The sequence below is a fragment of the Bidens hawaiensis genome, unplaced genomic scaffold (assembly GCF_021521415.1).
Source record: "Bidens hawaiensis isolate Kalapana, Puna unplaced genomic scaffold, B.hawaiensis_p1.1 tig00008951_1, whole genome shotgun sequence".
NCBI lineage: Eukaryota > Viridiplantae > Streptophyta > Magnoliopsida > Asterales > Asteraceae > Bidens > Bidens hawaiensis.
Genome location: NW_027491653.1, coordinates 676,293 through 687,488, shown reverse-complemented (window position 1 = coordinate 687,488; position 11,196 = coordinate 676,293). Strand labels below are relative to the sequence as shown.

Genomic DNA, 11,196 nt, shown 5'->3' with positions numbered 1-11,196 from the left:
CAACACCCTATAATTTACACTAAAAAAACTCACCATATAATTTGCAAAGTTCCCTGGTATAATTTTAAAAGATTGAATGAGAATGCTCTTATTGTGAATAAGCTGCTAGTGACCTATGAGTCATTAACCACAAGGAATAGTGTTTCCTTGGAAGAGTGAGTGGTTGACTTATAAATATATGAAAAGTCATAGTCATAGAAATTCTTTACCGTTTTGTAAAATGCCATATATGTTGACGAAGACAATTACTCCATGATAAAATACACTTTGTGGTGCGCCATGCACTATCTCCTTAATAAAATTGTTACAAAGAAAAACAGAGATATTTATAAGACTTTTATTTCCAATGAGTGCCACCGTGAACTTTGCATCGCAAATTCATTTTACATTTGGTCTTAGGTATAGAGGTGTACAAATCGGTAAACAAAACCTAAATTGGTTCGGGTTTTGAGTTTTCCGAGAAAAAAAATGTGACTTTTCTGGTGAAAAGCGTTTTTTTCCGGTGATCTGCAAGTCTCGATGTTATGATTTTGTAAGTCGCGGACCATAGGGAACAAATATGTTAAAATATAGGACCGTCAGCAGCCAATTCGTTAATTAGGACCGGCACCGACAAAAAAAGATGATAGTTGAAATTAATAATAATCAATATACCTGTATGTAATGATAAAAACATAGAGAGAAATAATTTACACTTTAACATATTTTTAAATTAAAATATATCTATCCATCTATATATGTAAATGTCTACCAAAAAATCTTATGTGTTACCTTGTGGTTGCTCTTCACCTCTTTTCAAGTCATCAGATTACTTAATTTATAATTTGATGTTTCTTATGTGTTTGACCCAAATTCGCATGTATGGGTCTCATCAAACCCGGATATTCCTTAAATGAGTTATAAAATCTCATTTATTTGTAAAACCATTTCTTGTCAAATAATAATGTTTGCTGGTCATGGATCTCACCAAACCTGAATAGTTCTTAAACGGGTTATAACATCTCTTTAATTTGTGAAACATTTTCATCATCAAAGTAATAAACCCTAATTTAATTTATCTCATTTACATATTCTCCGTCCCGAGTTTATCCTCTCCATCATATGTTAACTTCTGGTTAACACCCACCATCGTCAACCACCCATCTCATGCATCAACGCCATTGTCACATACATTAACCTCCTCTTTTTCATAAGACAAATATTTGTGTCCATGTTTGTTCGTTTAAAAAAATCGACACGTTCGTGTTTGTTTAAGGCCGTTTGCTAAAAATATAAAAACTCTACATATCTCAACTGAAAGAGCCAAAACGTTAAAAAAAATATATAACCAACGTAACAAACTAATATATACGTATTAAATAAAAACAAAGTTGCGTTAAAAGATAAAATAAGTCATTACAAAATATAAAATAGCAAAACGATTAAAAAAACTCTCATAACACAAAGGGCTTAAACTAGTATAATATAAATGTAGTATGAAATATGAATTGTGGAATCTAAAAACCTAGTTTTCAACTGTAAACTAGAAATCAGTTGCCATTGAAGTCTGCATTATCTAAATATGAAAAAGATATATATATTGTCTAAAGATTAAAAAACATACAAAAAGAGGTTAGATGAGCACATGTATGTATTCTCTCACGTGATCCTGGAAAAAATTAATTGTTCCCTGAATCTATCAAACCATTTTCCATGAACAACTTATAACTTGTACTTTTAGTTAACAACATTATCATTAGGTGGTGGAGGCGGAGGAGCTGGGGCGGCTTGCCGCCGTTGCCGCTCACGAAGGTAAAGAACCGTCAAGAGACAGACAAAGAGGGTGAGAATTGTTGCGTTCCCTTCCTCCAATACTACATTCTTTATCCACTCGTCTGCTTTCGGGTAAATACTTGGTAACGAATCTATTAAATCAACCTGTAAAAAATAACATTATTTACAAATAAGATAACATTATTTAAAAAAAATAAGAATAAATGATATACTAATTGTGAACAAGTTAAATGAAATATAGCTTAAAAAGAAAACGAATTCAAATTCACCCAATGTTTATGAACGTAGCATTTTTATCATTCTATTTAAAAACTAGAAAATTACTAGAAAAAGTGTTTCGAACGAACCCAACCCGTATAAAAATTCCCTACTATCAAACCCACCAACTTCGTTTTTCACTTATGAACGGGTCGACTCGGTTACTTATCTCTAACAAAATCATATAAAAAGAACAGCTTAAAAGCAAACGGGTCAAAAGTAAGCCAATATGTTTAACAACACACTAAAATTCTAGAATTTATATTCTTAAAAAATCATATGTTACTGATACGCTAAGAAACAATAGTGAGCTTAGTGTACCAAAACCAAACCAGTCCAAACAAAAAATGTGTCTAACCAAACTGAATTTAACTATATAGACAATTTATTCGGTTTGTACAGTTCAGTTATCTGATTCAGTTTATTCGATTAAATTTGGTTCGGTTGCCCGAATAAGCAAGATTTGTGAAACCAATAGCCGAACTGGATTCAACCAATGGTTTGTTTGGTTCGGTTATCCGATTAAACTGGTTATTATTCAGTTTATTCAATTCAATTCGGTTTGGTTATCCAAAAAAGCAAGATTTGTGGAAACAATAAGCGAACTGAATTCAAACAATTAAACCAATTTATTCGATTTATATGGTTCAATTGTCTGATTAATCCAGTTTTCGATTGATTTCAGTTGCGGTTATCTAAATAAACAAGATTGTTGAAACCGAAAACCGAACCGAACAAAAACCGAGTCCATAATACAGTTCGATTTTTTCCGATTACAGATACAGTTCGGTTTTCGAGCAATTTCTATTTTTGGTTTATCCACACACATTATCCAACCGGCTCAGTTTGAAAAGTTAGAAACATGTTGGCATAAGAAAACAAACTTACAAGAAAAGTGTTGGCGTAATTTCCCCGGACCCACAAGCTAGCAAGAGCCAGCATTACAGGCAATTTAGCAGCAGCATCAATTTCCAAGGCTTGATCATAATACCGTTTAGCAAGATGAAGATCCAAAGGCAGACCTTGACCATGTTCATGCATGTATCCTAAATTAAACATAGCTTGAGCATTTAATTGGGATTTTGCATGCATATACGCATCTGCTGCTCGATCATAATCTCGTTCAGTACCCTATAACCAAAAAAAATACTGCACGTTAAAACCATATGTAAAGGGGCGTGTGAAATAGAAAGCTAGTTTCAAGTGGGTAACTATGCGAACCACATAAGTGCTTTCATTTCAGACCAATATCATGTTAAGAACAATGAGAACCACATAAGTTTGTACATAGCACTTTGATGGAAAGAATAAAACTGAAAAAAGAATAGCTTATTTCTCTCTCCCCACTCCTTTCTTTAAATTTATTTCCTCTTTGCTAAATTTTATTTAAAGTATAAAAGTGTGCACACATGAATATAGTGCATGTGCATACGTGCATTTAGACAAAAGACTATCAGTACCATATTTTTTTAAAAGTGGGTCTTAAAACATTTGAAATCTACGTGCATATTAGTCAATTTATATAATAACTGGTACTAACGCAATTCTCAACATGCTATTGGTTATCAAATGAACGCCCCCTATCTTGATTTTAAATGCGTGCATCAAGAGCGCATATGTATAAAAACTAGTACAAGGGTTAACGCAATTCTAAACATGCTATAAGCTATCAAATGAATGCCCCTATCTTGATTTAAAAACGTGGGCATCAAGAGTGCATAATGTATACAAGGGTTAACACAATTCTCAACATAATATTAGCTATCAAGTGAACACCCTATCTTGATTCTAAATGTGTGCATCAAGAGCGCATAATGTGTGATGCACTGATGAGATCGCATCACGTGCAGCGCACATGTGATGCAAGTTATGCAACTGATCCAGTCTGATGTAGATGCATGATGCTGTCTGATGCAACGCATTATGTAATTGACCAATATTTGAACAAATTAGACAAACAATTGCAGGGGATCTGAGCTTAACAAATCTGACCATCAATGAGCAATGGGTTCGAGTATTTGAACAAACTAGACCATCGATTGAACACATTTGACATGAGATGATGGGATATATTATATATTTGTGTTTAGAAGTTAGCAATTTAAAATATTAACTAGAAATAATTTTTAGTTTTTATTTTCTAATAGTGGGCGCCTCACATACGTGGCGCACCCGCATTGTGCATTGCAAGTCACATATCGGCTTTTGATATCAAAATGCATTGGAGCTCCACGCGCTTTTAAAAAACCAAGGTCAAGTGTATACACACACGTGTGTGTTTTCTGATTGTATGTTGTTAAACTTGCATATTTAGAGTTTAATTAGTAAAATAAGCAATGATGGTAACTAAAAATCAAAATGTTTGGATGATAACAGATCCATAACTAGATATCAGTACCATATCCATAACTAAGGTGTTGGAGATTAGAAATGGGAGAGAGTAATATATAGCATTTTTTTAAGGACACGGATTTGGATAATCCATAAAACAATGAATAAAGGGTGAGTTTCAGAAATAAATTCTCCAAACCAAATCCTAAATACATAGTCATCCCGATAACAAACCAAAAACCATCTTAGAGAACTGCCATACACATGGTTATAAAATATGGTTTGTTATTAGCACTTAAATTATTAACCCAGGTTTGAAGTTTGAACTGAACTTCATGAGTAGAGATAGCGATATTGGCCCATTTACTCACGAATGGGTAAATTTGGATGGTGTTTTCTATTCAAATAGGCCATACGATTAAACTTAAAAAACTAACAGTTCGAAAGGGTTGAAAATAACGAAGGTCTATTTATAATGCACACAAGTACACAACCTCCTGAATCACGTTATTCAAAGTTACATTGTTATTATTGTAATAGTATTTTTGGCGTAGTATCATATTAGCACATTAGGTATTAATATAAAATAAGTGCTGCAGGAGTGCAGGAAAAACCTAGTCCAAAGCCCCATTTTGACATATGCTATAAACATGTTCCCCCAAAACAGTTTTACCCCTTGTGACCCATTATGTAGCACAGTATGACCCATATGAGTGTGAGACCAGATTACGACCTAATATTTATTTGTAATCATGATTATGCATTAACTATTTAAAAAAGGTGAAAATGAGTTTGTGGGTCAATCGGTACCAGACATGTTCGTACATGTCCTAATAAAATGGCATGTATCAATGTTTCAACCCAAACCCTTTTTGACTCGTTACCTGACAACGTTTATCATCAACACTTCCTTTATTATTAATAAAAATACCAGTTGGATAAAAAATAACATACCCGTCCATAATAATATGCATCTCCAATTAACAAAGCAGCATGTTCATTACCCTGCTCAGAAGCTTGCCACCATAAAGAATGTGCACGTTGATGCCTTTCTGCATCTGTGCATAACCCTGATTCACCCATGCACATGCTCGCTTCACCATACTTATCAAGAATCCATGCAGCATTACTCTGTGCCACCTCGTATCCTAATTCTGCCATTCGCGAGTATAATAAGAAAGCCTTCCCGATTTCACCTTTTAAATATGATTCTAAGGCCCATCTAGATAAAGAAATCCATGGTCCCCTTTCTGCTACTAGTTTGTACAATGATGTTGCCTGAAATTGAAGATTGTTAATAATAATAAGAGATGTACCTTTCCTATAGATGTAAATTAACCAAACATTCAGCGAACTGTTCGATGGGAAGTTTGTTTACATTCGTTCGTTTACTAAACAGACAAACATGAACAAAGAATTCTGTTCGATAAATTAAATGAATGAGCATAAATACAAGTCATGTCCGTTCACTTATGTTCATGAATGTTCGGTAACGTGTTCATCTACGTTCATTTATGTTTGTTAATGTTCGCTCCTTTCATTCGTTTGCGGTTCATGTTCATTCATTAAAGGCTTTTGAATTTTATATTTATTAGTTTTTTATCCAAACATTTAAACTTGTATATATTTTTAATTTTTATTATTTTCCTAACTTAGCAAACTAGCCCTAAATTCAGATCTCTCACAATCTCGTTTCTTCTCATTTTCAAATTATTATAGGTTTGTTTGTGTTTGTTTGTGTCCGATTAAGTTCGTCTAAAAAGTTAACAAACAAATTCATTTCCCTAGCGGACGGGCAGTCACACGAAATTCTGTCTGGTTATGTGTTCATGAACCGTCTGTTTGTCTAATAAAAGCTTAGCGAACGAACACGGACAAGGCCATGTTCGGTTAGGTTCTGTTTGTTTACAGCCCTAAGCTTTCCTAACGATAATTTTTTAGCTGCATACTAAATAGTGGTGGCAAGTTGGGTAACACGTTATAGCAGATTCAGGTTGCATAGAATCATTATTAAGGACAGATCCAAGTGGGCCGGACCAGGTTAAAGCACAAAATGTTTTTGTCCCGAATTAAAACATTCAGAAGTAAGCTAATAGGTTAATTATGATTACAAGAGCTATAATTAAAACAAAATCGAACAATTTAGTAGACTGTGTGCATTATACTTGGAATAACTTATGACCCATTTGACCAGTTACCTGATTTGAACCGTTTTAGATCAAATACAACCCTACTTTACCCACTATTTAGAATATCTGTTGAAGTTGCCACTTGTATCTAAATCAATTAATGCAAGGGTAATAGAAAAACATAGCAAACAAACTTCAAACTCAATGATCCACACACACAATCTTTACCCAAAACAAGTTAATCAGTAATCTAGTAAAACTTCATGGGAATAGTCAAATAGTATGTATTCAGGCTTGTTCATACTTGCATGTTAGCTTTTAAACAAACAGAAAACTAAATTTTATATAATAAGCAGGTGGAAGCAAAAATCAGATGAAAAGATAACATATGAAAAATTAACATGTACCATACTGAACACATACCATTGGGAGATTCTTTTTTAGGCCTATACCAGTGTGGAACATTTTTGCCAGCTGGTAAAAAGCTTTTGGTTGACCAGCATTTGCAGCTACTATGAAATAGTTGCAAGCTGCCTTGATATCTTTCTTCACCCCAATTCCTTTGAGATACATTACACCCAAGTTGTAATGCCCACCAGCTTCCTTGTGTTCAGCAGCCTTCTCAAAATATTCTTTTGCCTGCAATAATAAAAATGAAAAACAAAATCACAACTACCAATTGTTAGTAAAATAATATATTAATGTTTGGATTATGTAGAACAAAAGAAACAAGCCACTTAATAAAGCAAAATATGATGTACTGCAATACATAAACACATTGCACTTCGCTCAATAATAAGTAAACTAGATTTTGCTGAAGAAAAATTGATAGAATCGGTTTTACAGACACAATAGTTGTGATTCAAAGCATTGCTGAAAATTTTGGCAATTGAATTAAACTTAATGGCAAGTATTACTATTAGCATTACCAACCGAAATTCAATTAATTTCATATACCCTTACAAACTTGAGAGTTTTCATATACGCCCAACCAAAACTAACAATGTCATATATATACCCAACTTTAATGCATTTTTAGTTGAAGATAATTCTAGCCTTTCCATCATATTCGTTTAAACCCTATTTTTTATCTAAATTTTGATCGAAACCGATGAAAGATAATCAAAGAATCAAACCTGTTTGTCGAATAAGATAATCAAACTAAAATCAGATAATCGAACTAAAATCAGATAATTGAACCAACAATAATCGCATGATTATGTTTGTTCATCTATGTTCAGTTATGCTCATTACTTCATTTGTTTACGTATGTGAAACGTTAGTTTAGCCTAGTAGCAAACGAACAGACACATTTTCTTAATGAACAGACACAAACAGCCCTGGTCGTCTAATTGTTGGTATTCGATCGTTTGTTCAGGTAAAGTTAAATAGGCAAACATAAACGAACACACATTTTCTTAATGAGCATACACGAACAACCCCGTTCTTCTAATTGTTCGTGTTCGATCGTTTGTTCGATTAAAATTAAATGAACGAACTTAAACAAACATACTATGTTCGTGTTCGTTCGATTCATTTAAAGATCTAAACATATGTTGTATTAGAGAAAGCAAAAAAGACATGATCTTTCAGTCCCAATTGTCCAACTTTTAAACATAAACAAACATGCTCCATTCGTGTTTGTTCGGTTCGCTTAGAGACCTAAACATATGCATTACTATAGCAAGCAAAAAAGCATGCCTTTCAGACCCAATTGTCAAGATTTTTAGTTTCTACACGGTTTGTCCCAAAAAGAACGATTTACTTTCAATACAATTTATCAAGTTTCCATCTATTTATTAGATTCTATCTGAAAACCGCATTAAATGTACTATATTGATAACAGTTTCAGCAAACTTACTTTAGTGTAATTCTTTTGTTCAACTCCATAACCTTTGACATACAAATATCCCATCCCATTATATGCTGAATACAGTTGATGTTTGGATGCTAAAGTTAGCCATTCAAGAGCCGTTGTATAGTTCCTTTTGACTCCATCGCCTCTTGCATATATCTCACCAAGAAGCTCCATTGATCTTGGTTCACCCTTCTCAACAGCTTTTGAAAACCATGAAAATGCTTTAGAATGATCGCGCCTAACACCTCTCAATCCGAAATAATAAAATATCCCAATTTTATACATTGCTGCAGCATTTCCTTTCTGTGCCTGATATTCCAAGATCTGAAAATCCTCATCTTCTTCACCTCTGGATTTCCTCAGAGCGTCATTGTTCTCTTCTGCGCCGTTATGAATTCTAACTGGTTCAATCACTGGTGAGTCTTTTGAGATCAGAAAACTATTAACTGCAGTTTCAGCTAGTTCAGCATACATTACAACTGCTTTTTCGTGTAACTACAAGTAACAAACAACTCAACACAATTAGATAATTATACACACAGATATATACATACAAAACAAATATGATGCATGTGTTAACTGTTAACAGACATCTCAACACAATCAGATATATATACAGACAGTTATATACATATAAAACAAAAAAAAAAGTGTGTTAATTGTTAACAAGCAGCTCAACACAATCAAATAACTATACAGACATATATAAAGTGTGTTAGCTGTTAACAAGCAGCTCAACACAATACAGACATATAAAGTGTGTTAGCTGTTAACAAGCAGCTCAACTAAGTCATATAACTATACATATATGTATAAAAACACACACACATACATAACATATATATAAAGTGTGTTAGCTGTTAACAAGCAGCTCAACACAATCAGTAACAGATATAATGTGTGTTAGCTGTTAACAAGCAGCTTAGCACATAAGCACAATCAAGTAACTTATACAGACAGATATATACATTACATAACAGATATGATGTGTGTGTTAATTATTAACAGGCTGCTCATTAGCTCAACACAATCAGATAAATATACAGGCAGATACATACAGAACAGATATGATGAATTAACTGTTAACTATTAACAAACAAATTACCTCCTGACGAGTATACGTATACGCCTGCGCCAACTTCGAATGCGTATTACCAGACTCCGCAGCAAAATGATGATACATAAACGACTTAGCGCCATTTCGCTCTTTCGCCGTCCCTAAATTATACAAAAACCCTAACAACGACTGCGCGTGCGGATTACCAGTAGCAGCAACCGATTCAATCTCGTAAGCAACATCCTGCATCGATCTACCGCCATCACTAACAGAATCAACCAATTTCCTAACACTAGAGTAATACTCCTCCAACTGAGGGTTAGTTACGGACTCCGAACCGGAATTGGACTCGTCCGGTTCGAAAATAGGCCGCCAGGATCCAGGATCGAGTTCTTCGTCGGACCGGGAGTCCGATTCGCCGAACTCGTCCCAGTCTGCGACGGAGGATGGATCGTCGGGAGTGTCGTCGGTGGGACCGTCTCTGAGGTCGTCTTGAGAGAGGACGAGGACGAATGGACGGGCGATGGTGATTTTGAATAGGAGGAGAGAGAATACGAGGAGTGTGAGTAGGTAGCTGGTGGACGGTGGGTTACGACGGTGGTGCATGTTTCCGGTGAGGTGGTTTGTGACGTGTGAGATGATGGGTGAAGGTGGTGTTGGATTAAAGGTTTGGTGTGGGGTGGATTAGTCAGAAGTGACGTGGTGGTGGATTGGTTGTGAGTGCTGATTGGTCCGATTATGTGTTACTAGTTTTAATAATATTTAAATGGTATGTTATCATTTTGGGACGAATTTGGTTAAAGGAGTTAGTTGAAAGTTGAAACTAGTATTTTACCCATGGACAGATCGGTAAACCCGGCTAATGATAAAGGCCCAGAGTTATTGATCGTAAAGATTGAGGCGGTAAGTTGATTTGAAGTCGGCCGGTTTCAATCACATTTGTTATTGTACCGGAACTAAAGCCAAAATAAAAACAAAAAATAATAAAATTTGAGGGGGGCCATGTGCCGTCAGCAGGTAAAACTCGGCTGGTAAAACACTACTGTTGTGTATCTCGGGCGTTGAGATGGTGACTCTACGCAAATTTGGTTGGTTTCTGTCACGTTTGTTATGGTATCGGAACTGCAACAAAAACAAAAAAACAAAATCGGCAAAATCGGTCGATTTTGGCTACGTTTGTTACGGTACTGGAACTAAAACAAAACAAAATTGATATTCGATCGGGTTTCGTTATGTTTGTTACTGACCGTGACTAAAACAAACAAAAAAGGACCAATAAGTCCGTGTTCGGTCGGTTTTCGTTACATTTGTTACAGGCCGAAACTAAAACAAACTAAAAATGATCAATAAGGTGCCGCAAGTGGACTTTGCGACACCAAACTTTGTAATTGTATTATATAATAATAATTTGAAGAAACTGAAATTTAAATCCCATGGCGTTGTGTGTTTGTTTGGATAGAGAAGGAACTGGAATTCAAAAGTCCCGTAGTTTCAAAATCAAAGTTAAAAAAACCGTTCGAATGTTGGTTAATGTCGAAAGGGGTCTGGGCAAACCTATGTTCAAGTTGGAACGGATTCCGAAGCTAAACGAGACCATTCAGACGAGTTTCGGACTGCGAAGGATTTGGATCGGAACGAATTCAGGTCGTCACGGGTATGGGTCGGAACCGGTTTTGACTCAAAACTTGTCCAGCCAGAAACTAGTCCCGACCCAAAATCGGTCTTGACCCGAACCCGTTCCAACCTGAAATCTATTATGACACTACCCGAACCCACCCGGCTCAACTTGT

The 11,196-nt window shown here is 35.1% G+C and overlaps 1 protein-coding gene across 1 annotated transcript; it reads right to left on the bottom strand.

Moving 5' to 3' along the window:
- Positions 1–1,606: 1,606 nt before the first annotated feature.
- Positions 1,607–10,237, bottom strand: LOC143530626 (ERAD-associated E3 ubiquitin-protein ligase component HRD3A-like). Its single transcript, XM_077026112.1, has 6 exons — positions 9,455–10,237; positions 8,353–8,844; positions 6,915–7,130; positions 5,317–5,640; positions 2,920–3,162; positions 1,607–1,917 (listed from the first exon to the last, which is right to left on the bottom strand). Exons 1-6 carry the CDS (start codon positions 10,010–10,012, stop codon positions 1,717–1,719), a joined length of 2,034 nt encoding a protein of 677 aa, XP_076882227.1. The 5' UTR covers positions 10,013–10,237; the 3' UTR covers positions 1,607–1,716.
- Between the last annotated feature and the right edge of the window lie 959 nt (positions 10,238–11,196).

Excerpts from the sequence above, each read along its gene's own strand:
- LOC143530626 (XM_077026112.1), bottom strand. The coding sequence starts at position 10,012 with ATGCACCACCGTCGTAACCCACCGTCCACCAGCTACCTACTCACACTC. Across the intron at positions 8,845-9,454 it reads ATACGTATACTCGTCAGGAG|TTACACGAAAAAGCAGTTGT; the intron begins GTAATTTGTTTG and ends TGTTACTTGTAG. Across the intron at positions 7,131-8,352 it reads AACAAAAGAATTACACTAAA|GCAAAAGAATATTTTGAGAA; the intron begins GTAAGTTTGCTG and ends TTATTATTGCAG.